Source organism: Anabrus simplex, chromosome 4 (assembly GCF_040414725.1).
Source record: "Anabrus simplex isolate iqAnaSimp1 chromosome 4, ASM4041472v1, whole genome shotgun sequence".
Classification (NCBI taxonomy): Eukaryota; Metazoa; Arthropoda; class Insecta; order Orthoptera; family Tettigoniidae; genus Anabrus; species Anabrus simplex.
In genome coordinates, this window is record NC_090268.1 from 304,866,662 (window position 1) to 304,893,009 (window position 26,348).

The 26,348-nt window shown below is 39.2% G+C and overlaps 2 protein-coding genes across 7 annotated transcripts in view; one reads left to right on the plus strand and one right to left on the minus strand.

Moving 5' to 3' along the window:
- The window catches only part of Use1 (Vesicle transport protein Use1), a 195,817-nt gene that overhangs the window by 59,215 nt on the left and 110,254 nt on the right, over positions 1 to 26,348 (minus strand). The window lies entirely within an intron of this gene.
- The window catches only part of LOC136871922 (acetylcholine receptor subunit beta-like 2), a 116,894-nt gene that overhangs the window by 8,167 nt on the left and 82,379 nt on the right, over positions 1 to 26,348 (plus strand). For both annotated transcript variants that reach the window (XM_067145650.2, XM_067145651.2), the window contains exons 2-3: positions 6,746 to 7,219; positions 26,120 to 26,274. In XM_067145650.2, the coding sequence (XP_067001751.2) occupies positions 6,746 to 7,219; positions 26,120 to 26,274 (629 nt within the window). The remainder of the gene's footprint in view (positions 1 to 6,745; positions 7,220 to 26,119; positions 26,275 to 26,348) is intronic.

Sequence of the window (26,348 nt, forward strand, 5' to 3'; positions counted from 1 at the left end):
TTTATATGCACACACTTTTTGCTTCCATCTTACACTTAATCGTTTATTCATCATAGAAACTTTCACGCACAGGACAGATAACACAGACAGGAATGAAGTTTGCAATAGGTTAAGTTGAGCTACTGCCAAGCTCTTTACCCTGAAATTGCTTTGCTCAGTATTCCAAAGCTATTTTCAAATCAGTTTACAGTGATAAGCCGTAAGGAAATTCCCATTGTATGCCATCATCATTCTTACAAAGCAGGAACAGTAAATCCCTTGCGATAATCCCTTGAGCTACAAATGAGGATCCGTAGCCTCCAGCCTGTTCACATTCCTAAAAGATCAGGTAAGAGCCATGTTTCCATTTGAATATAAATTTTCCAGATTCCTAACCATAATTTTAAATCAACAGTTGGCGATATATCAAGTACTATACAACACTTCTGCACCTGTGCTACCAATGGCAGATGGCGGTAGGCGGGGTGATATTATATTCAGATTGTTACTATGCTATTTTCATAAGGAGTATCCATTCGTTGCTCATTGTAGGCGATAACTGAGGGTGGCAGTATATAGGTGGCAATATATAGCAGGTTGACTGTATTCTAATGTCCATAATGGTATGCCTGACTCCAAACCTAATCCTAAATACAAACTCTCCCCCACCTGCAGCCCCACCCCCATTCTAGCTAATGACTAAAACAGTCTTAGCTCATAAATGATCGAACATAGGGCATATATTCATAAGGAATTTTAGTGTTGTTTTGGAGTATACTATCCATACCCTAATTATTTCCCACGTTTGGGAACACTCTGTATAAAATAAAGGTATCATACATTGTTGATGTAATTTATTTAATAATGTACATTATTTCCAAGAGCAGAACATTAATTTGGTGATACCATATGGTGTCATGCTACAGTGTACACACTGAGAAATGTGGTGTCAGCATCACACTTGACCTCCATATAAGGTCATACAGTTTTGTCTGGACATCACAATCAATCAATCAATCAATCAATCAATCAATCAATCAATCAATCAATCAATCAATCAATCAATCAATCAATCTGCATTTAGGGCTGTCGCAGATTTCCTAAAATTGTTTACTTTACATATCTTAAACATTTTCAAAGAACGTGGAAATTTATTGAACATTTCCATTGATAATTTATTCCAATCCTTTATTTCATGTCCTATAAATTAATATTTGCCCCAATTTGTCCTCTTGAATTCCAACTTTATCTTCAAATTATGATCTTTCCTACTTTTAACAGCTCCACTCAAGCTTATTTGTCTACCTATGTCATTCCACGCCAACTCTCCACTGACAGCTCGAAACATACCACGTAATCGAGCATCTCATCTCCTTCCTCCCAAGTCTTCCCAGCCCGAAGTTTGCAATATTTTTGTAACACTATGTCTTTGTAGGGAATCACCCAGAACAAATTGTGTTGCTTTCCTTTGAATTTTTTCCAGTTCTTGTTGTTGTTGAGGATATTGCTGGCACTACTTCCTCAAACTAGTAGAGGTCACTTCTCTCTGACAGAGCTAGGTAGCTTATTCCAAAAAGAGTTTGTGTATCATGTTGTATGGTGGGATGGTATGGATAAGAATGTGTGTTTGACTGCATTCCAAAATTGTGATTGGATGACAACCAGTTAAACTGAGGATGAACGTAAGGTGGAGCGGATATTGAGAATTCAACGAAGAAGGCATAGAGCATGATGGTTACAGCACTGTTTTAGTCTTAACCAGCCAAATTCATCGCAGGTCGAGGTGACATGGTCATAGTACCAAAGGTGGCTTATGTAGCACACACGTTAGTATATACTAATACAATATAAAACACCCCATGTACAAGAAGCCTTCTTGGCATCAACAGTATAGTATTGCTACTTGACGATAGGCACAGGCACATAGGCACGATACGAGAGTCAGCACAGCACCCACTGTGTTAATATTGCTATGTCACTGTAGGTTATAATAACAACATAATATAGTAGTCTAGTACACACCATGGCTATCCCTGAACTTAAATACAGAGTTTCAAGAAATTCTGTCCTACTGTTTTTTCCCATGATGTCAATACAAACAAACAAAAACTGAACTGAATCTAGTTTTGATTGTTTTATTCCTAATCATCATCATCATCATCATCATCATCATCATCATCATCATCATCATCATCATCATCATCATCATCATCATCATCATCTTCATCTTCCTTCCAACTATTGAGCCATGTGTCCCGTTACGGTCTTGCATTTTACTTTTTGCAAGACTTGAAAGCAATCAAATGTCCTTCCGACGGGTTGCTAGCCTGAAGGAAGTAAGACCATTGGTGGGGCTGCCACCTCTCAGCTAATGGACTAGCTGAAATTACAGCATTTCCTCCATAACGGATGTAACGGTTATACCGCCATGACTCTGTCGACGGCCTCATCTGTGGGAACAGGTTTTTTTCATCTCGGGAAGGTGAGGTTGGCCTTTGGGCAGGAGAGATTATGTCATAATCATCATCATCATCCTTCCAAGTACTGGGCCATGTGGCCTGTTACGGTCTTGCATTTTCTTTCCATCACTTCATTGGACATCCTATAGATCTCTGTCCTCTTGGTTGATACCGTAGGATCTCCTTTGGTAGTCTTCCAGATTCCATCCTTTGAACATGATGTTTCCAGTTTTCTTGGTAATCATGGATGTAATTGATTACTGATTTCACATTCAGTCCCTTAAGCACATCTTCATTTCTTATACGATCCCATTTCGTATAGCCTGCTGTTCTGCGCATGAACGTCATTTCACGTGCTGTAATTCTGGAAATGTCTTGAGTTCTTATTGTCCATGCCTCACTGCCGTAGCAAAGGGTTGGTCTGGCTAAAGTGTTATAAAGACATAAGTGAGTGTGCTTTTGGACAAGAGATGGCTTCGTGATATGATTTATGATTCCTGTTGTTCTGGTAAATTTGGTTATTTTTGCAGAGATATCAATTTCCCCTTGGTAAGATAAATTGTATCCCAGATAATTGAATTCGTTGACTCTTTCCAAAATTCTATTATCTAATCTGAGATAAATGTGGAATATGAGGCAAAATTTGAAGTGTACAGACAAAATAATTTTAATTATATAAAGGGTCTCTTAAAAATAATGCAAACTGAGTATCATCCTGCAAAAGAAAATGTTTCACCTTTTACTGATATTAATGGCTTGTACATTGGATAGTCAGAAAGGAATGACTGCATAGTTTTGTATGTAGCTTGCATTCAAAATTTTATCAGACTTAATTGTAATTATTATGAAAATATAATTCACCTCCCATGTAGATACAAACCCTTTGGGTACCACAACAAACATTATATCTACAAGTTGAATTGTTTCTGAAAAAAGTGTTCCTGCAATGAACTTATACAATACAATGCCCTTATTCTTTCATTGAGCGACTGCACATGTTGCAATTGAATAGTGTTAATTGCCAAGATTTTTGTAATTGTTCCTAAATAGCAAATATAAGGCAAATTATGTTCAGCATAAGTATAATTTAAAATAGCATACTCTTTAGTCCACTTTAATGACGACTTTCATTGTGTAGAAAAAAATAAAAATGGATAAATGGTGATTCTTCAGTTCTGTATGTTTATGGTAAACTAGTAATAGAAAGGAACAAACCAGTGACGATCAATTCATACACAGGAAAGTTGGGACATGAATAGAAGCACAAAATAGGATGTCCTATTTTCCAAGTCTTTTAACCACCGATTTGTCTGGTTAATTCCGATAACGAACGAGACTCTAGCCTGCTAAATAGTCGCATCCGGTATCCGTTCGTGCTACCGGCGACAACACATCTTCTTAGAGGGACAGGCGGCTTCTAGCCGCACGAGATTGAGCAATAACAGGTCTGTGATGCCCTTAGATGTTCTGGGCCGCACGCGCGCTACACTGAAGGAATCAGCGTGTCCTCCTAGTCCGAAAGGACCGGGCAACCTGTTGAACCTCCTTCGTGCTAGGGATTGGGGCTTGCAATTGTTCCCCATTTGCCACATCAAGACTGAAGATCTGTTCAGAGGGTATCTCAGTGAGTGTTGAAGTCTAAATTCCTGATGGAGCAGGGAAGCAGAAACGAGTTCATTGGGAACTGAGAAAAAATGGTATTGATGAGAAGATGGTGGTGAATGAAGACATGGAGAATGTCCTTTTGTGTTTTAGTATTTTTCATTGTCTCTCTTTCTACTGCTCACTCTAGTTATGCTGATTTGTCAATGTATTTATTTACGACTAATGTGTTTATTTAGGAGAAGCCACCCAGAATTTCCAAAGAATTTGCTCATAAAATCATAAATTCTTATGTAAACGCTTGATTTCTACCATCACCTTCAAAGTAGTTGCCCTGGGTTTGAATACAGAGATTCCAAGGGAATGGTGGTCATGTTTTTTGTCAAGAAGTTCCTTGTAATAAGCGAGGTCTTGCGGGGGCTTTATCATGATGCAGTAACCAGTCCCTGTTGTTTCACATGTCACTAATGATTCACCTTCTGTTTTCACAGATAACTTCAGACACTTTTTGCAATCCTCTTGGAAGTTGTTTATGATGATGATTGACCAAAATGTTGGTCATCTTTCATAGATACCCAGCCTTCTTTAAAACACTTCAAGCACTCAAATATTCTAGCTTGGCTTAAAGCTTGGTTACCAATATACTCTTTTAACATTCAGCTGTAGCATGACGAATATAAGATCAAGTGTGAGGACTCAGCCATTATAGCATGGTAGTTCGTGGTCCCGCCACTGCAAGCACTGCAAGCGATTATATCCAACACGTGCTCCAGTATTTCCCGCAAGCTGGGTACAGACAAGTGCGGGAGACGTTAATGTGCGAGGTATTTCAGTGAATAATTTGAATTTTCTTTGTTTTCAGTTCCTAAACTCAGTTCACTGCATGTTGTGTACTTCAAGCATGTATCTCATGTCGCTTGATTAATTTAATAGTTCAGCATGTCGGACTGTTTTGAGCCTGGCTGTAAGTCAGGCTATGGTAGATTAGTTGATTATATGCGATATTTTTCACCACCAAAGGATAGAAATCAAATTGAGAAATGGGCCAGAGCTATTTCATGGAAGAAAACTGAGTTGACGCGTAATAGCAGAATTTCTCGTGTTCATTTCTCTGATGATTTGATAGTAAAATCAGATAATTTTATAGTGAATGGTGAAAAAGGGGATATCTCTTGTATGAGATGGAAATTACGTCCAGGAAATTACGTACACTGCCGTGGTATTTTAATTGTAATCTCTCATTGTTTTTTTAAAAGACAGTGTATATACTTATCAGTTACGGAGTAATACATTTCATCTTTTTTAAGGGTATTTGTTCGAGGCGTCAACCTATGAAGATCTTTTGCCCCTACTTGCACCATATGTTAGGAACCTGTGGGTATTATGTAAATAGCGGAAGTGTAAAGTGTTGAATGTGAGGAAAGGAACATTAAGGACGACACAAACACCCAGTCCCTAGGCCAGGGATCATTTACAATTAAAAATTCCTGACCCGGCCGGAAATCAAACTCGGGGCCGCCGGGCCAGACATGGCATAATTCCTAAGACCAGCTAATCGGTACTTTGGAGCTTGCCCACTCAAGCGCTGCCTGGCGGGGCGCGCTTCAACTCGAGGAGTCCTCACAGTTGTTCTTATATTCGTCATGGCTGTAGTTTTATCAAGCCTGAGGCAAAATTTAATACCCAATTGAATATCACAAAAGTAAAAGAATGCGTTGTACAGAGAGGCATCAAAACTAGGAAACTTGTGCACTTACAAGAACGCCAGCTGCCAGCCAAAAAACTGAAATATACACCAAAAGGCACCTAACATCAGAACTTGCAACTTGTTCACGCAGGATATTTAAATTCCCAGAAATTCTGGGTAGCATCTCATGTGTGTTCCCATTCATGTTCTTACCATTCCATACAATATGGTAAATAAATCACCTTGTTGGAGCACTTTCAACTGATTGTGACTCCTGGGACACTGGATGTCTTGTATTTATTACGAACAGTGCATTTGGAAAGACAAGTTTGTATGATGTGGTCATATAGTACATTGAATACATTGAACTGTGCAAGATGAAGACTTGAAAATTTTGCCTCTCCCCTCCCAACTATGTCTGTTTATTGAGAATATCGATGATATGAAAGAGACAGAAAGGAAGATATACTGTCCTTGAGTGTAAAGGACATGTCTCTTAGTGCCAATGTAGAGAATTTCCATCCATATGTCCATGTCTGCATATTCATTTTTTAGTCTAGGATATGTTTTGGCCAATGCAGTGATCTGGTATATCCTGTTTATCTTATTTTGAAATTTTGATTATTTTCTACATTGGACTAACTTGTTAAAATATCAAAATGAATTACACAAAACATATTTAAGCACTAAAATTTACACCAAAATCTGCATCTGCCAAACCAATTATAAGACACAGCTCATGGTTACATAGATATGTGGGGATGTATGTGAGTAAATACACTACGTCCATAATGAGCAAGTAATAATACCCTGACTGAAAAACCTCTTCAGATTGTCAGTAAAGTCATCAGGGCAGGATATGATCTGCTCTGTCAACTCTTCAGTCCTTATAATTGTGATTTAGTATGTAAGTCTTTATTATAAATTTAATTTTATGATAAATCTCTTGTTATGACAAATGTAAGAAGAAAAATTAAATTTCAAAATTGATGATAATTTAATGTTTTCTGTATTCCAGATAAATATTCAGACTGCAAGAGTACTTACACACTAGGATATGGCTACAAGCACATTTACCACATTTCTGAATCAGAAGCCCAGCATGATGACAGCTCATTTACCTTTAATTTCTGGGTGAAGGCATTTAGTGATGCACATATTTTGCTGTCACCAACTTCATCACCAGGCACCCAAGATCCTGTCTATGAAATAGTAATAGGTGCTGGTAGAAATACTTTTTCTACTATTCGACGCCAACTACTAACACAAGTTAAGCAAAGAGTTATTACCATAGATTACCTCTCGGATACAGAATACAGAGGTTTCTGGATACAGGTGTCAAAATTTGGACAAATTCAAGTGGGGAGGGCAGAAGATAATGTACCATTTATGTTTTGGTTTGATACTGAACCATTACTCATTCGCTACTTCAGCTTCTGTACATGGGGTTCTACAGTAGCAAGATGGTATTACAGCTGCCCTAACGATACACGTAAGTAAACCAAAACAATCATGAATGATCAGCTTTTCAAATTTTTTAAAAATTTAAATACTTTGGAGCAATAATTTATCATAATTAAGAGGTGATTTCTAGTGTTCTGAAATCAGAAACTTAGTCTTTTGATTTGTACAATTATCATTTTGAAGCATTTATACATTTATCATTTTGGATTTTATCACATTTAATGTGAAATAAAAATTGAACTAATAAGTAAATTAAAATTCACAAAGTATAACAAAATTGTACACTTATTTTAATTGATATAGGCTAATATATATTAAAGTGCATTGTGCATTTTCTGGATGTATTTCCAATTTTGCTTTACTAATGGTCTCATTTCTGAAACGCCAAGGTTCCAAATTGGCTTATTATCAAGAGGGTGCTGTTTTTTAGGACCCTGTTCACGAAGCCATATTTTCAAAAAATAATATTCTTGGTATTTAAAGAAAGAACTGTTCCCAAACTTTAACTTAAACTGTAAGAGAGTTATGCAAGATGTTTGTTGCATCTGTTATTCTTGTATAACAAAGTTGCGTTAGATACATAACTTCTTACAAATTTCCAGTGAAAAACTTCAACATGGGAACTTACAATGCTGGTGGGACCGAATGTCATTTCAGGAACCAAAGGGCGAAAAGAATGCTGGTGATGGACGGATATGTGTATTATAAACACAGGTCCACAGGGACAGAGTATTGTGAATATAGGATAGTCCATTACTCACAACTTTAGGTGGTGAAAATGTTGCAGACACTAAAGGCCCTTCTGTAGACATAGATTCGCCAATACAGAGGAGACAGAAGCTGAAATTGTGAAACAAGGGCAGGAGCAGAAAACAGCAGATCATCCCACGCGCCATCTAGCCTAGAAAGAAGCAACTTAAATAGGGCGATGAGAAGGGAAACACAACACTATCTCTCACCTAACCCTACTTCACTGAACAACTTTACGGAGATCCCACAACCATACCCAATGTTTTTTTGTAAATACCAAATTTGGAAAAAAAAAATTTTTTGTAATGAACATGGATATGTTCTTGGGTTGGGGTCTATCTGGAATTAGAATCATCAATTTCCTGACACCACTGTGATGATAGCAACCAATGTTTGTCTATGTACGGTAAGTGGGAAGCATCATCTTCTCATTGTGCACTTTTGTCCTAGAGCTTGAGAAAATCTTGTACGGTGAACCCCGTTCTACTCCTCAGTCCAGAATTAAAATTTTTGAACTGGCCAAAAAGTGAGCCCAAGGCCTTCAAATAAGATAAAGCCCATATCATGTCAATAATAATTTAGTTGTAAGAGGCTACTTAGAGGGGAACTACTAAATAATCTGTACTTGCTCTTTCGTCTTCTAAGCCCAAAAACATACCCACGATTCTATATTCTTTTCCATGTATCAGAGAAAATGAATGAGTAGAAAGTATTTTTTTGGAAAGACCTCTGTAATCCAAGTATTAAGTAAAAGACCATTTGGAATTCTTACTTTTCAGAAATGAGAGCGTTCAGAAAGTTGTATTCGGAAATATGACCAGAAATGGTTTTCTGTCCTCAATCAGGTCTTCACACAGCAGCTCTCCATGCATTCCTATCTTCTGCCACCCTGTTTATTTGTTCCTGGCATCCTGTTATCCCTGGGCAACGGTTTGACCGGCTGATTCTTCCACAAAGGTGCTGCTACACAGCAACAAGTATGCAAGAGAACTTATCTACGCATAGTCCTTTTCAGGACCAACCAAGCACGGAATACTCATCAATTTCCATTGGTAACAACTTACGGATATGTCACTTAAACATCGAATCGATTTCAACAGCTAAGAGTCAATATCTCTCACGCCTGATGCTGCAGAATACTGTAGATATAATAGCAATACAGGAGACTAACACCAAGGATGACACAGATCTTTACAGAAGAGGAAGGATATATGGTTATGATCTGGCTGGAGCCATAAATGATGAACAATACGGTATTGCTACATATGTCAGGTCCCATCTCACCGACTACAAAGTAACTTATCAAGACAGAACAGCAGATGTCTTTGTTTTGGCTGTAGAGATTGCCGGCATCACTGTAGTAAATATTTATAAACCTCCACAAGTCAGCTGGCCAAATCCTCCTGTAAAATCCTTCAGTCACCCAGTAGTGTATGACGGTGATTTCTTTTTTTTTTTTTTTTTTTTTTTCTGCTAGTGGCTTTACGTTGCACCGACACAGATAGGTCTTTGGCGACGATGGGATAGGAAAGGCCTAGGAGTTGGAAGGAAGCGGCCGTGGCCTTAATTAAGGTACAGCCCCAGCATTTGCCTGGTGTGAAAATGGGAAACCACGGAAAATCATCTTCAGGGCTGCCGATAGTGGGATTCGAACCTACTATCTCCCGGATGCAAGCTCACAGCCGCGCGCCTCTACGCGCACAGCCAACTCGCCCGGTGACGGTTATTTCAACAGCCATAGTTATGTATGGGGATATCTGAATGAAGATGACAGTGGGGCAGTTCTAAATGAATGGATGGATCTGTACAATCTTCAGCTTGTGTACAATGCTAAAGATCCAGGAACTTTCCGATCTGGTAGGTGGTTAAAGGATTATTCCCCTGATCTGTGCATCGTATCTAAATCTGGAAATAACGATATGACACAACGAAAAGTCATCAAGTCTTTCCCACACAGCCAACATAGGCCAGTCATTATTTATTATGGTACAGAAATTCCACTAGTAACCTCCATCCCACAACCTCGATGGAATTTTCAACTTGCGAACTGGGAACTGTTTCAGAAAGGTCTTGATAACACCGTTCAGTGGATTCCCCCAATTCCATCCAATTATGAACGATTTGTGTGTGCTATTAAAGTTAATGCCAAAAACTATATTCCACGTGGGTTTCGGAAGGAATACATCCCCGGATGGTCTCAAGAATGCAATGATTTGTATGTTAAATATCAAGAATCTCACGATGACACAACAGCTGATAACCTTTTGAAAGCTCTCAATAAGAACAGAAGAGAAAAATGGCATAAAACAGTGGCAGAACTTAACTTTACACATTCTAGTCGCAAAGCCTGGAACCTTATAAGAAAACCTGGTACAGATCCAAGGCTGTCAAGCACAGTCCCACGTGTGAATGCCAATGCTGTTGCATCCAGACTAATGAAGAATTCGAAAGCTAAAATTGACAAGGCACATACACGAATCGTGAGAAATGAATTGTACATAAAGAGATCCAATCTAATACCACATCCTGACTACTCAGGTGACTTCAGCATTGAGGAACTTGATATAGCCTTGAATATGCTAAAGGTAAATAAAGCTGTTGGCTTTGATGGCGTATATCCAGAGTTTCTTAAAGCCATAGGACCTAAAACAAAATTGTGGCTCATTTAATTCTTCAATGAAATTCTACGAACTGGAAGATTACCAAAGCTTTTCAAGCAGGCTAAGATAATTGCCATCCTGAAACCAGGCAAAGACGGAATGGATGCTTCTCACTACCGGTCAGTATCGCTACTCAGCGTGACCTATAAGCTACTAGAAAGGCTTATTCTAAATCGCATTCAAGAGGCCATTGATCAAACCATCCCTGTTGAACAAGGTGGCTTTAGGAAACATCGGAGCTGCTGCGACCAGGTTTTAACATTGACAACTCTAGTTGAAGCTGGATTTCAACGAGGTCTCCGATCAGCTGCAGTTTTTGTGGACCTTACAGCAGCTTATGACACTGTGTGGAGGGATGGCTTGATGTCGAAGTTTATTAAAATCATCCCAAATATCTAGGAATCACTCTGGATCGGTCCTTGACATTCAAACAACAGTGCATCACGTTATCTAAGAAACTTGGCTCCAGAGTGAATCTACTCTGCAAGATTGCCGGAAGTAGCTGGGGTGCGGACGCCAATACCCTACGCACTGCTGCACTCGCTCTTGTGTATTCTGCTGGTGAATACTGTGCTCCTGTATGGCAAAACAGCATTCACACAACAAAGATTGATGTCCAGCTTAATGAAGCCATGAGAGTGATCACTGGTACTGTCAGATCTACTCCCATTCAGTGGTTACCTGTCTTAGCTAATATTGCCCCGCCAGATCTAAGGAGGAAAGCAGCTAGGGTAAACTTGCTCAAGAAGATCTCTTCTCATAAGAACTCTCCCTTGTATGATGCCCTACAACACCCACCAACAACTCGTCTGAAATCACGCAAACCACCCTGGACTGATTTTAAAAGTATCAGCTCTTTCGACATGACCTCTGAGTGGTGACAGCGTTGGCATGAACATCCACCCAACAACGCTCACTTGGTTCAAGATCCAACAAAGAGGTTGAAGGATTCCAACTGCCGCGTCAAACCTGGTCGAAGCTGAACCGAATTAGGACGGGTCAAGGGAGGTGTGGCTACATGTTGAAGAAATGGGGTTTCCATTCGTCTGCTGACTGCGACTGTGGAGCGGAGGAGCAGACAATGGAACACATCGTTAAGGAGTGCCCACTTCGAGCATTTAATGGTGATCCGAGGCTTCTACATCAAGTGACTCCGAGTGCTCAGGACTGGTTGTCAAATTTGGACATTTCCATGTGATATTTTTTTTTGTGTACTTGTAAAGCCATACGATATATATATATATATACCTTCATCTCCTCTGTTCCTTCTAGAACGTTGATCAGCAAACATCCTCTTCATGGCCAGTTCCTCTTCCTTGTTTGGATAGCATTTAACTTTTTTTTACAATTTGCTTTTATGTTGCACTGACACAAATAGGTCTTATGGTGACAATGGGATAGGGAAGGGCTTGGAGTGAAAAGTAAGTGGTCGTGGCCATAATTATAATTATATATATTATATAATTATGGGAAACCGCGGAAAACCATCTTCAGGGCTGCCGACAGTGGGGTTTGAACCCACTATCTACTGGATGCAAGCTTACAGCTGCGCACCCCTAACCGCACAGACAACTCGCCTGGTGATAGCATTTAATAGCTCCACCCCCCCCCCCTCTCTCTCTCTCTCTCCTTTCATCTCCCTTCATTTTCCAGGTCCTACAGCACACACTCCGAATAAAATATTTTGCCAGCCTCTTCCTCCAGCCCAAGTGTCCACAAGAGAGTTTCTTCTTTCTATTACAGGGCCTCCCTAGCAATGGCAATGCAATTCCTTATCTCCTGAAGCATCTCATATCATATTTTATTTTGCTTCATAGAAATATGAAAGCTGACACTTGTTTAGTTTTGCCGGGCTGAGTGGCTCAGATGGTTGAGGCGCTGGCCTTCTCACTCCAGCTTGGCAGGTTCGATCCTGGCTCAGTCCGGTGGTATTTGAAGGTGCTCAAATACGTCAGCCTCGTGTCATTAAATTTATTGGCAAGTAAAAGAACTCCTGCGGGACTAAATTCCGACACCTCAGCGTCTCCGAAAACCTTAAAGGGCAGCAGTATGTGAGGGCCCACTGAAATAATGCTGAAACTAAACTTACCATAACATTTCTCACAATATCTATTATAACATGAAAGATAGAAATGCACCGATTTTACCATGTCAAGTCAAAGCCCTTCTGATTCTAATGGACTGCAATTTATAGTATTTAAACTTCTAGTTTCTTGTAAGGAATTTTTTGAATATGAGAAATTTTTCAAGGTCTTATTGAAACATGAAGTACTGGTACCACTGCTTCCAAATTATCACCACACATTCACAGATGCATGAAAGTGTTGAAACTCTAAAATTTTAACATTTGATAAATATTTACGTCTTCAGTTATAAAGTAAAATTTAATTTTAAAATATTGTAACTTTTAGTAACAAAAAAAGGTTTATAAAAAAACACAATTTAGAAGCAACATTATAAATTCTAGAGTTTTAGTATTGCAGTACAGTCATACATGAGTGTGAAAAATTTCATATCTCTAGGTAGAATAGTTTAGGTGCAATGTGTATGTAAATGTGAAAGAAAAAAAAAAAAAAGTTTTTGGGAAACTGCAGTTTGTGCTTCACTCACACCTGTCTCAGAACATTCCAGGACCATATTCTTCTTGCTGCTGGCTCTCCTCATCTTCTCCCTTCCTTTTTCTGTTTCTTTTTTTAATTCTACCTTCCTTAATGGATTCAGCATTTGCTTTTTGGGATTTTTTCACACGGACACTGTCAAAGCCTCTCATCGCCTTCAACATGTTTGCCCCACGCTTGATACCCATGTTTTCAAGAACATATTTTCTTGACATCATGCCCTCATTAAAGCATATCACTGCATCCAATACACCTATTTGAAGGGTTCTAAAGCCTACAAATTCAGTTTTTGGAATGCGTTGTCAGATACAGTGATTAAAACTTGCACTGACATTCTGTGTGCCGCCATGTAAACACTTGGACAACAGAGTGTCATCACAAAGTCCCTTATACACAGGTTTTATGGCATTCAAAACGGCCAATGGAAGCGAGTTCTTGTGGTGGTAATTAGGACCTTCTGCCTTTTCTTTCTGAAAGCTACACCATGAATCCACACCTTCTGGACACAGGTCATTGTATTTGTCTATTGTATTTGTGGGGTTAGAAGATGAATTATTGTCTTGCAGTGGACTCGAACTAACATTCAGTGTATTTTTCATGTATCTGTTGCCTTTATGGTGTTGTTTCTTATTGAAATTCTTAAGTCGTGGCATATTTACATGTTTTAAATAGCACACATTCTATGAAAGACGTTCTAAGAGTTACAATTCACAACTTTTGGAGTATGTTTATCCCATGTAACAACAAAAACAAACACATTTCTTTCACTGCGTCCATTTGCAGTCTTTTGTTCATGACATGCGGGAAGTACCAACTTCTGAAATGAGCCATCTCACAACATCCTCGTGCAATTAGTAAAGAAATTATGATTGATTGACTAAGTATGTCAATAGTGGAGTTTGAAAAGTGGGGCGTGGCAAAAACAAGGCTTCACATTATCCTTAATTTCTTTGTGAAATCAAATAAAAATGCATATAAATCATACATATTCTTGTTCAGGAAGGTGCACTTTTTTTCATATATATATACACTGACTGACAGAGCAAATGCAACACCAAGAAGGAGTGGTTCGAAAGGGATGAAAGTTGGGGAAAAAACAGAGACGGCACGGACGAATAATTGATGTTTATTTCAAACCGATATGCAGGTTACACAATGCGCACGGCATCGACTCAGTAGGATATAGGACCACCGCGAGCGGCGATGCACGCAGAAACACGTTGAGGTACAGAGTCAATAAGAGTGCGGATGGTGTCCTGAGGGATGGTTCTCCATTCTCTGTCAACCATTTGCCACAGTTGGTTGTCCGTACGAGGCTGGGGCAGAGTTTGCAAACGGCGTCCAATGAGATCCCACACGTGTTCGATTGGTGAGAGATCCGGAGAGTACGCTGGCCACGGAAGCATCTGTACACCTCATAGAGCCTGTTGGGAGATGCGAGCAGTGTGTGGGCGGGCATTATCCTCCTGAAACAGAGCATTGGGCAGCCCCTGAAGGTACGGGAGTGCCACCGGCCGCAGCACATGCTGCACGTAGCGGTGGGCATTTAACGTGCCTTGAATACACACTAGAGGTGACGTGGAATCATACGCAATAGCGCCCCAAACCATGATGCCGCGTTGTCTAGCGGTAGGGCGCTCCACAGTTACTGCCGGATTTGACCTTTCTCCACGCCGACGCCACACTCGTCTGCGGTGACTATCACTGACAGAACAGAAGCGTGACTCATCGGAGAACACGACGTTCCGCCATTCCCTCATCCAAGTCACTCTAGCCCGGCACCATGCCAGGCGTGCACGTCTATGCTGTGGAGTCAATGGTAGTCTTCTGAGCGGACGCCGGGAGTGCAGGCCTCCTTCAACCAATCGATGGGAAATTGTTCTGGTCGATATTGGAACAGCCAGGGTGTCTTGCACATGCTGAAGAATGGCGGTTGACGTGGCGTGCGGGGCTGCCACCGCTTGGCGGCGGATGCGCCGATCCTCGCGTGCTGACGTCACTCGGGCTGCGCCTGGACCCCTCGCACGTGCCACATGTCCCTGCGCCAACCATCTTTGCCACAGGCGCTGCACCGTGGACACATCCCTATGGGTATCGGCTGCGATTTGACGAAGCGACCAACCTGCCCTTCTCAGCCCGATCACCATACCCCTCGTAAAGTCGTCTGTCTGCTGGAAATGCCTCCGTTGACGGCGGCCTGGCATTCTTAGCTATACACGTGTCCTGTGGCACACGACAACACGATCTACAATGACTGTCGGCTGAGAAATCACGGTACGAAGTGGGCCATTCGCCAACGCCGTGTCCCATTTATCGTTCGCTACGTGCGCAGCACAGCGGCGCATTTCACATCATGAGCATACCTCAGTGACGTCAGTCTACCCTGCAATTGGCATAAAGTTCTGACCACTCCTTCTTGGTGTTGCATTTGCTCTGTCGGTCAGTGTATTTTTGGTTTTGGTTTTTGAAATTTCCATTCTATTCATATACTTCTGCCCTTAAAAGTAGTTAGTGGGACATTAAGCCAATAACATTATTATAACATTATTGGCCTATCTTGATGTTTTCCTAATTCCTCCTTGTACTTATCACCATACTCTTGGTCTTTCTCTTATTAATTCACATTCCGTATTGCTCATAGGCAATATTCAGGTCTGCTAGCATTCCATTTATAGCCTGCTCACTCTATGATAACAACATGATGTCATCTGCAAATCAAATGTACTGTAGTCTAGTCTCGTGCCACCAACATGTATTCCTCTTCCATCAACCAGGCATTTCCCAATTATCCTTTCCAGGTGCATATTGAACAGTATACGAGAAAGAAAGCATCCTTCCTTGTCTATTGCCCCTTCTCATCCTCTTTTCTTCTGTCATCTCATTCAATTTGTTATCTTAATTTTTCAAGTATAATACTGTTACCATATGTTGTGTTTTTCAGATAGTTTGTAAATTTATTAATCAGAGTTAGGTTGGCAGACTGAAGAACCTAACAGTTGAATTAAATGAGTCAAAACTGAAAAGAGATGGCTTCAGCTATTTAAAAAAGAAAATCTGAAAACCATAATAGTAATGTAATGTAAAACCTATAACATAATAAAAGATTAGTCACTTTGCAGCCAGTGAATTGTTCAAGGACATGCTGAAATATACTGAACAGCATCCAGCAGCAACCTACGGACATGTTGTGGGTACAGAAATGGGAGACATGCATCTGCAAAATCAGGAATGTCTGTTGGGCTGAGTGGCTCAGATGGTAGAGGTGCTGGTCTTCTGACTACAACTTGGCAGGTTCAATCCTGGCTCAGCCTGGTGGTATTTAAAGGTGCTCAAATATGTCAGCCTCATGTTCGTAGATTTATTGGCAACTAAAGGAACTCTTGCGGGACGAAATTCTGGCTCCTCGGCATCTCCCAAAACCATCAAAAGTAGTGGGATGTAAAAAGAATATTATTATTATTATTATTATTATTATTATTATTATTATTATTATTATTATTATTATACACACATTTCTCCACAGGAAATATGGGTAGTAATGGGGCACAGGATGCACCAAGTGCCTTATAATAATTAAAGTATTTACATTATAATACAAGCGCTGATGTACAGGTATATAGAAATTCTAGATCACAGGATCTTCATTCTTGCGAGAAGAACAATTGCACAATGTTGCATGTTGACAGGAGAACAGAATGTTGCATAATTTTGTAGATGTTTGGTGAAAGACCCAGTTCTTGCAAACTCTTGTGAAGTGTGTGTGGAATGAGGCCGTTGACTGACAGAATCACAGGGACTATCCGTACCAGTTTCATCTTCCAGATCCTCTTGATCTCTTCTGCAAATTCTTTGTACTTGCAGATTTTTTCATGGTACTTCCTGTCGATGTTGGTGTCATTGGGGATTGCGATGTCAATAATGAAAGTTGTCCCAGATTTCTTTTTTACTAGTATGATGTCTGGTCTGTTAAGGTTAACTGTTTTGTCTGTCACTACAGCACTGTCCCAATAAAGCTTAATCAACTTGTTCTCCAGGAGTGGTGTTGGATGGTACTTGTAATAAAGGATATGCTCCTGAGTTAATTGGTTTTCCTGAGCAAGTGCCTAGTGTATAATTCCCGAGACAAGATTGTGCCATCTCATGTATTCTACGGAGGCAAGTACTGGGTAGCCTGCAGTGATGGGGTCGATGGTCTCGAAATGAAAGGAGCATCATCTGCATTTGTTGGAGAGTACGCTGGTGTCTTTGATGATATACTTTTTGTAATTGTTTATGGCTATTACTTGGTCTTGTATAGCAACTGCAAATCCCTCTGTCTCCCCAAATAAGCGCCCAATTTGTAACCAAATGCATGACGCATTCTTGTCTATGCTCTGTTGGTTTAGATTGCTGTAGTATTTTCTGTGGAGGGTTTTTTCTCTCCAGGTCCTTTCTTTCTCCTGTACAGATACTTGGTGATTTGTATGCTGGTGATATGTATGAGAGTCAGAGGCATTATATGGATACAGTACAGAGTACTTGTCAACAAGTACTACAGCTTTATGGAGAGGGTTGTTTTCTTGCTTTTTATGGAAGTATCTTCTTAATTTCTTTATCTGATTCAGGAGCATGACTTGAAGATCCAGTACTCCTTAACCTCCCACTTTTTGTAGAAGAATTTATGTTTTTTTTCTTTCTTTTTTTTTTTTTTTTTACAAGCGAATGGACCACTAAGGATCACGCTACAACTTCATTTCTTTCTCTTCGTCTGAAATTTTCTCTGTGTCCAATACTCCTTCATGCGTTCGCTGGCCTGCTTCCGTTGTTCATCTGTCCAGGCTCTTCTGGTCTTCCTAGTTCTTCCTGCGGCTTGAACACCTTCCAAAATCTTCAGTGTGTTCCTAAACCTATTCCAACAGCTGGTCTTCCAAGATGCTTAACCTTTCCATATCCTTCTTCGTTTCCTTAACCCATGCTGTAGTGGTCCTTTTTCTCCAGAAGTAATCAAATATCTGTTTGGTAAGTCTGCTTGCGTTCATTCTGTATAGATGTCCAAGAAACGCCAGCCTCCTTTCCTTCATGGTCTCTGAGATTCTTTCCACCTTCTGGTAAACTTCTTTGTTACTCTGAAGTTTCCATCCACTTTCAGTTTGGACAGCTCCCATAATTTTTCTGAGGATTCTTCTTTCCAGGACCTCTAGCTTCTCCAGCTTGTAACTCATGGACAGGCATTCACTGGCATACAGGCATTCTGTTTTGACCACGGTGTTGTAATGTTTTAATTTGGAATTCCAAGATAAGCACTTCTTATTGTAGATTTTTTTTGTCAAGCCATATGCTCTCTCCATTTTTGAGATCCGATCTTCCACTGCAGCTTTTTCTAGTCCATTCTCTTGTATCGTCCCACCAAGGTACTTGAACTTCTTGACCCTTTCTATCCGTCCTATCTCTGTTTCTAGGAATTTTGGTCCATCTTTGATGTTCGTCATGAATTTGGTCTTTTCTGCTGAGATCCTCAGTCCTCTTTGGCTGGCGATTCTTTCCAAGATGTTAATCTGGATGGCTGCGACCTCTGGACTTTCTGATAGTATAGCAAAGTCGTCAGCAAAAGCCAAGCAGTCGACTTTAATCCCACCTGATTTTCAGGATTATCCCTTGATGTTCAAGTTCTGAGTTCCATATTCTCACTATCTTTTCTAGGACACAGTTGAATAGGAGTGGGGATAGTTCATCCCTTTGCCTCACGCCTGTCTTAATTTCAAATGATTGTGAGAGATGCCTGAAGAATTTTACCTTGGAGGTTGTGTCTGTTAGGATCTCTTTGATTATATTTGCCAGTTTGGTTTTGACTCCAAATTCCCTAATGATCTTACCCAAAGTCTCTCTGTCCACCGAATCAAAGGCTTTTTTGAAGTCTATAAACGACACCACAATTTTCTTACCACTCAACATTCTGTGGCGGAGTATTGACTTCAGGTTGAATATTTGTTCGATACAGGAGCGGCCTTTCCTAAACCCTGCTTGGTATTCCCCTAGTTGTTGGTCCATATTCGCTTCTATTCTATTAAGAAGCAGTTTTAAGATAATTTTGTAGGCAATCGGGAGGAGGGACACGCCCCTATAGCTGTTGACATCCTGCTTGTCCCCTTTCTTACGCAGCGGATGGATAAGTGCTGTTTTCTATTCTTCTGGGATTGTCTCCTCCCAGATTTCCTTGATGATTTGGTGAAGATCATCTAAGATTTCCGGTTCTGCCCATTTCAACATTTCTGCCGCTATTGAGTCCTCTCCACTTGCCCTGTTGTTTTTGAGGTTTTCAAGAGCTTCCTTGACTTCTTCCTTTGTTGGTGGTTCGTCATCTTCTGAGTTCTCTGGTATGTCTGGAAATTCTAGTTTAGAGGTTGGGGAAGGACAATTCAAGAGAGTGTGGAAGTATCTGGTTGATATCTCACAGTTTTCTTGGTTGTTCAGTCCGATTTTACCCTGTTCGTTTCTGAAGCTCAAACTTGGCGCTTGGTATCCTTTGAGTTTTCTCTTGAAGGTCTGATAAAAGTCTCTGGAATTGTTCTTGACAAAGTCGGTCTGGATCTCTTCCAGTTGAGCTCTTTCAAATGATCGTTTAATCCTTCGAAATGTCCTGGATGTTCTTTCCTCTGTTGCCTGAATTGTTCCATTTGTTCCTTTCCTTTGGAGCATTTCCATTTTCTCTATTTCTCGGACCTCTCCCTGAGAGCTTCCTCCCACTCTTCATTCCACCATATTTCTCTTTTCCTCCTAGCCTGTCCAAGTGTTTTCTTTGCATCTTCATTGATTCCTGTGCATAGTTCTTGCCAGTTACCCTTTCTGCTGGTCTGGATTTCGTCCCTGAAGTTTCTAATGATGTCTTCAGTGATGTTCACTTTGTTTGTGTTGTATTTCATTATTTTAGGTGGGTCTCTCTTTTGTCCTATTGGGAGAAAACGGATTTTAACTTTGGAGAGATAGTGGTCTGAATCGAATTCACTGTTCCTAATCACTTTGACGTTCATCACCTCCTTTGAGTTTTTCCTTGTTATCGCTACATGATCCAATTGGAATTCCCCTAGTTCGGGATTCGGAGATACCCATGTCTTTGATTTTCTTGGGAGTTTCTTGAAGTGTGTTGACATAAGTTTCAACTGAAAAGCTTTGCAGAGTCCAATGAGCCTTTCCCCATTCTTGTTTGTCCTCTTATGTGCTGGATATTCCCCTACGATGTCTCTGTTCTTCCGTTCCTTGCCAATGAAGTCTCCCAGCAGGATTTTTACGTTGCTCTTGGGTATCCGGGTGATTTCAATTTCTAGAAGATCCCAGAAGTCATCAACTTTCTGTGGGTTCTTCTTGTTGTCTTCGTTGATCGGGGCATGACAGTTGATGAAAGTGTACCTCTTATTCTTGCATTTAATAGTTAGTAGAGACAATCTTTCAGATTTTGATGTGAACTCTGTGACATTGTTTACTACCTTCCTGTTTACATAGGAGCAGGTTCCGAGCAGAGGCATGTTGGTGGTTGTTCTAATCACCGGCTTTCCTTTGAATATTCTGTATTGGTTGATGTCAATGATGTTTTCTTCCAGGAATCTTGTCTCTTGTACAGCTAGGATCTGGATTTGATTTTTTTCCAAATGCTTTTCTAGTTCTTTTTGTTTTCCGATTCTGGTAAGTGAGTTGACGTTTATTGTTCCAATGAAATAGTTCTTCTTGAATTTGAGTTTGGAAGACGCTCCGACTCGTCTTGCAGATGTTGGGACTCCCCAGAATCCTAGGTCCCGTTGCATTGCATAGTGCAATGGTGGATTTCTCTGCCGAGCTGCCACCTGGGGTAGTGCTTTCTTTCAGCGACATTTCCATCTTGCGAATGAAGTTGTGATTTGTGAAGGAAGGAATTAGCTTCCAAAGTAAGATTGGATTGTAAGTCCAAAATGATTATTTTTTCGTGGTTTACTCCACTAGGTTCTTCCGCTCTCGTTGCCGTTGGGAATTAAGATTCCTCTTCTGCCTTCGAGACCGTTGACCAAGCACCTTGCAGCCGCCCCTAACATGGGAGACAAACGCTGCTGATAAATAGTGTACTCATACAATTCCCTGAGTACTGGGCTGCCTCTTCCGCAATCTCCACCGTTCCGAAGTTCAACTTCTCCGCTGCAGATTCCGTTGAGGTCTTCACTCGCAACCCTAAGCTGGAACCCTTACCAGATGATACGCACCGGGTCAGTGTGCTCTGGGACTCGCATAGGCAGAGGCGCCACTCCCTGGGTAGTGCTGCCTCCGAAGAGGGTCCCTACTTGCTACCTGTGTATTATTATTAATATTATTATTATTATTATTATTATTATTATTCAAGAATTCCTAATATGAAATGAAAATACATCAGACTTATTCAAGTGAATTTATTTCTGTAAAGTAAGTTTTCTACAGTACTGAACATTTTAATGTTCTGTCAAACATAGTGAAATGAACAGTAGAGATACAGAACTGTATTCTTTATGTTCATCTCATTAAACATGTGACCCACTGTGCTGAAAGGGACCCATTGGGAATTTTTTTAACAGAGCTGAACAAATGTGTCTGGGGTATAAAAATTGCATTTCTATGTTTTGACTTCTTGTGCTACTATGGATGTTTTTAACAAACAAAGTTGTACAGCAGTTTGAGTATTCGCAACTCGACATAATGAAAACTTTAGACAATCGGAAAGAAAATTAGTGAAAGCTGTAATTGTGTTTTTCTCAAAATACATTCTTAATAGTAACAGTCAGTGATTAATATCTTCTGAAGTATTGCATCTAGAAGCATGAACTCTGTTTTTAAAATGCTCAGTATCTTATGCCAATTTAAGAATTACAAACAACTCAAAGCAAAGCCATCTCCGTACAGGCCATGAAGGCCCTTGGAGAATTGGAAGTAAAGACTTCCACCATTCGTAACCTCGGCATGTAATGGGGTAGAGTGGTTAGCTCTAGGTCCGGCTGCCTTTGCCTGCAGGAATTCACCTGGTGGTCATTTTCGATGTAGGATGAGTGAACCTCAGGGCTATATGCACCTCCAAAAGTGAAAATCTTGTTTCTTAAATTTCACGACTTCCTGACAGGGACTATATAGAAATAATATGAATCACCACCTTATCAATACACTATTTTATTTACTACCAAACTGGTAAATAGGGTCAATACCGGTTTCGACCCCTAAGGGGTCATCCTCTGTTGACACATATAAATATCTATAAAAACATCACATATAATAGTTAAAGTTTAAAATTGATGTGTCGTTAGTATACTGGTAAGTACATATGCATGTATTATGGAATTTATAAGTTTGTTCTATTAGAGCTATTATGTAGATTTTCTGTTTCTTTGTAAACAGTATCAAAAGTATTGTATTGGATGTGGTTCATCCATTTGACAAAATGCTAGTGGATTGAATATGTACATTTGCTGAGAGGTACATGCTATTCTATTTTACAATTTTTGTTTTACATAATATGGGGTAAAATTATTACATTTGCACATATATGGTGATATTAGGTACAATGTAGGGTGTTAAAGATGTACTATTTGAATTTTCAGTATCCTGATTACATTTCATGTAGTGGTTGTAAGGTTTACTGATTCACTTGTTTAGTTCAGTTAAATACATAATGACCTTGTTGGTTTGAATTCTTATGATTAAAATATTGGTATGTAATACCTAGTTAACATGAATCCTTAATATTAATATATAAGTTTGTAGCACCTCTTATTCCCGTTTTCAGTCTTAAAATAGAATTGTGTCTTGACACTTTATTTTGTTAGACATATAAAAGTCTTGTTAAAATAAAACTTTGGGGCTAAAACCGGTATGAAATACCTATTTAAAATACATTAGATAATGGTATTGATATGTGGTGCTATGTGCATATTCAAAAAATCTAAATGAAATATAAATATAAATTGGTGACAGTACTGTAGGTTGTTGTGTTGTAGTTAACGGCTGGTCCATTAAAAATATATATGTTTACTTGAATAGGATCGATCACATGCTGTACGCGTTACGAGTGAAATTGCATAATATATTATAGTAATAACTGGTAATTTTGTAGGGTACTGCTGTTGTAGTTGGAAATCTTGAATATCATTGAGAAAATGTTCTCATCTTGTCGCGTGTCGAATACAGGTTGAGTAGGTCACCATTAAGAGATGAAGTGCATATTGGATGTCGTATATCTAAATTAGGTTGTACGTTGGTTGTATCGTGGAGACGTGTTGTAAATTAATATATCTGTAAGTAGAAATAATAGAAATAAGTGTGTGAGATAATGTATCGAAAGAATGTAGTGGCAAGTATATATCGTATTACTTACGTTGGCTGTTGGGATCGTGTGCTCTGTATGGCTGTCTGTTGAGATCTGTAACGTGTTGCTCTGAGGTTATAGTTTACGGCGGTAGAGGGGAGGCTTGAAGGGATGGGTGGAGCGCTTGTAACGGGAGTGGGATTAAAGGAGGGGAGGTCTTGGAGCGGTAGATTTGTATTTATGGATTTTTGTTTATCTATTCTTTTTAAATAATAATCTTTCAGGAGGGGAATAACTGTATGAAAAAGAATATTATTTCTGTCTATGTTATCGTTCAAGTTGGAATACGATATATACTTGCCACTACATTCTTTCGATACATTATCTCACACACTTATTTCTATTATTTCTACTTACAGATATATTAATTTACAACACGTCTCCACGATACAACCAACGTACAACCTAATTTAGATATACGACATCCAATATGCACTTCATCTCTTAATGGTGACCTACTCAACCTGTATTCGACACGCGACAAGATGAGAACATTTTCTCAATGATATTCAAGATTTCCAACTACAACAGCAGTACCCTACAAAATTACCAGTTATTACTATAATATATTATGCAATTTCACTCGTAACGCGTACAGCATGTGATCGATCCTATTCAAGTAAACATATATATTTTTAATGGACCAGCCGTTAACTACAACACAACAACCTACAGTACTGTCACCAATTTATATTTATATTTCATTTAGATTTTTTGAATATGCACATAGCACCACATATCAATACCATTATCTAATGTATTTTAAATAGGTATTTCATACCGGTTTTAGCCCCAAAGTTTTATCTTAACAAGACTTTTATATGTCTAACAAAATAAAGTGTCAAGACACAATTCTATTTTAAGACTGAAAACGGGAATAAGAGGTGCTACAAACTTATATATTAATATTAAGGATTCATGTTAACTAGGTATTACATACTAATATTTTAATCATAAGAATTCAAACCAACAAGGTCATTATGTATTTAACTGAACTAAACAAGTGAATCAGTAAACCTTACAACCACTACATGAAATGTAATCAGGATACTGAAAATTCAAATAGTACATCTTTAACACCCTACATTGTACCTAATATCACCATATATGTGCAAATGTAATAATTTTACCCCATATTATGTAAAACAAAAATTGTAAAATAGAATAGCATGTACCTCTCAGCAAATGTACATATTCAATCCACTAGCATTTTGTCAAATGGATGAACCACATCCAATACAATACTTTTGATACTGTTTACAAAGAAACAGAAAATCTACATAATAGCTCTAATAGAACAAACTTATAAATTCCATAATACATGCATATGTACTTACCAGTATACTAACGACACATCAATTTTAAACTTTAACTATTATATGTGATGTTTTTATAGATATTTATATGTGTCAACTGAGGATGACCCCTTAGGGGTCGAAACCGGTATTGACCCTATTTACCAGTTTGGTAGTAAATAAAATAGTGTATTGATAAGGTGGTGATTCATATTATTTCTATATAGTGATACCAATCAATACGGACATGAAGCTTATAAATAATAATTCCTGACAGGGATTCGAATCCATGTCATTTCGGGTGAACCGAGCACACCTTTACCGCCTTGGCCAGGCAGCCCCTACAAACAACTCAAAAATGAAATATAACTTTTTGCGCAACAGGCCACATATTAAGAATAACTTTAAGGTATTCAGTTGGATGGATGTGTAGTAAGTATTTTGGCCAATGCCAACAACTTGGCCTTAATGGGAGACTGTGCTGGAAGCCTTGGAGCTTGAAAAGAGGTGCAGCGAATGTATGAAAATAGTACTTCCAAGACTACAGTGATGTCAGTATGGAGGAAACTTGAGAGGACGGAATGTCCGGTAGGGAATATGAAACTGAAACAGGTGGATCATTTCAACTATTGAGGATGTATATTCTACCAAAATGGTAGTATACTAAGAGAAATTGAATCAAGGTGCAGTACAGAAAAATACAAGTTCTTGTATGAAGCTATTTTCACATGGGTCTGTTTTCAGACCGACTTTGTGGTATGGGAGTGAAATCTGGGTGGACCCATGATTTCTTATTCAAAAGTTGGAAATAAGAATGATTGCTAGAACAAGCCGGTGGGAACAATGGCAGGAGGATATCAGAAATGTAGGAGATAAAAACTTAACTTGATAGATGAAGCTGTAAGTGTAGATCAACTTCGGTGGTGATGTCAGATAAGGCAAATGGAGAAGGGTAGATTATCTAGAAGAATAATGGACTCATTCATGGAGGATAAGAGAAGAAGAGTGAGACCAAGGCAAAGCTGGTCAGGCTCAATTTTTAATGATTTAATGATAAGATGTGTGGAACTAAACGAGGCCACACAGTTGCATATGGAGGACTGTGAAGACACTTTGTTAATTCACAAAGGCTTGCAGACAGAATACTGGAAAGCATAGCAGTCTGTAATAAAGTATGCATGTATGTATGTATGTATGTATGTATGTATGTATGTATGTATGTATGTATGTATGTACAGACCTAGTTATTGTTATGTATGTTACAATTGTGTGTTCCAGAATCAGAAGAAGTTGATGTACCTACTAAACTGACCACAGTTGAACAGTTACGACAAGATCTCTTGTTACACTATGATCCTTTCTCTCGGCCCATACTGAACGAGAATGATACAACTTATATCTTCATTCATCTTACCTGTCAAAACATTAAAGTGGTATGTAGTCCAATAAAGTTGTAATATTTAATGCTTACCAAACTGTTAGATTCTCAGAACATTTATTTTTACTC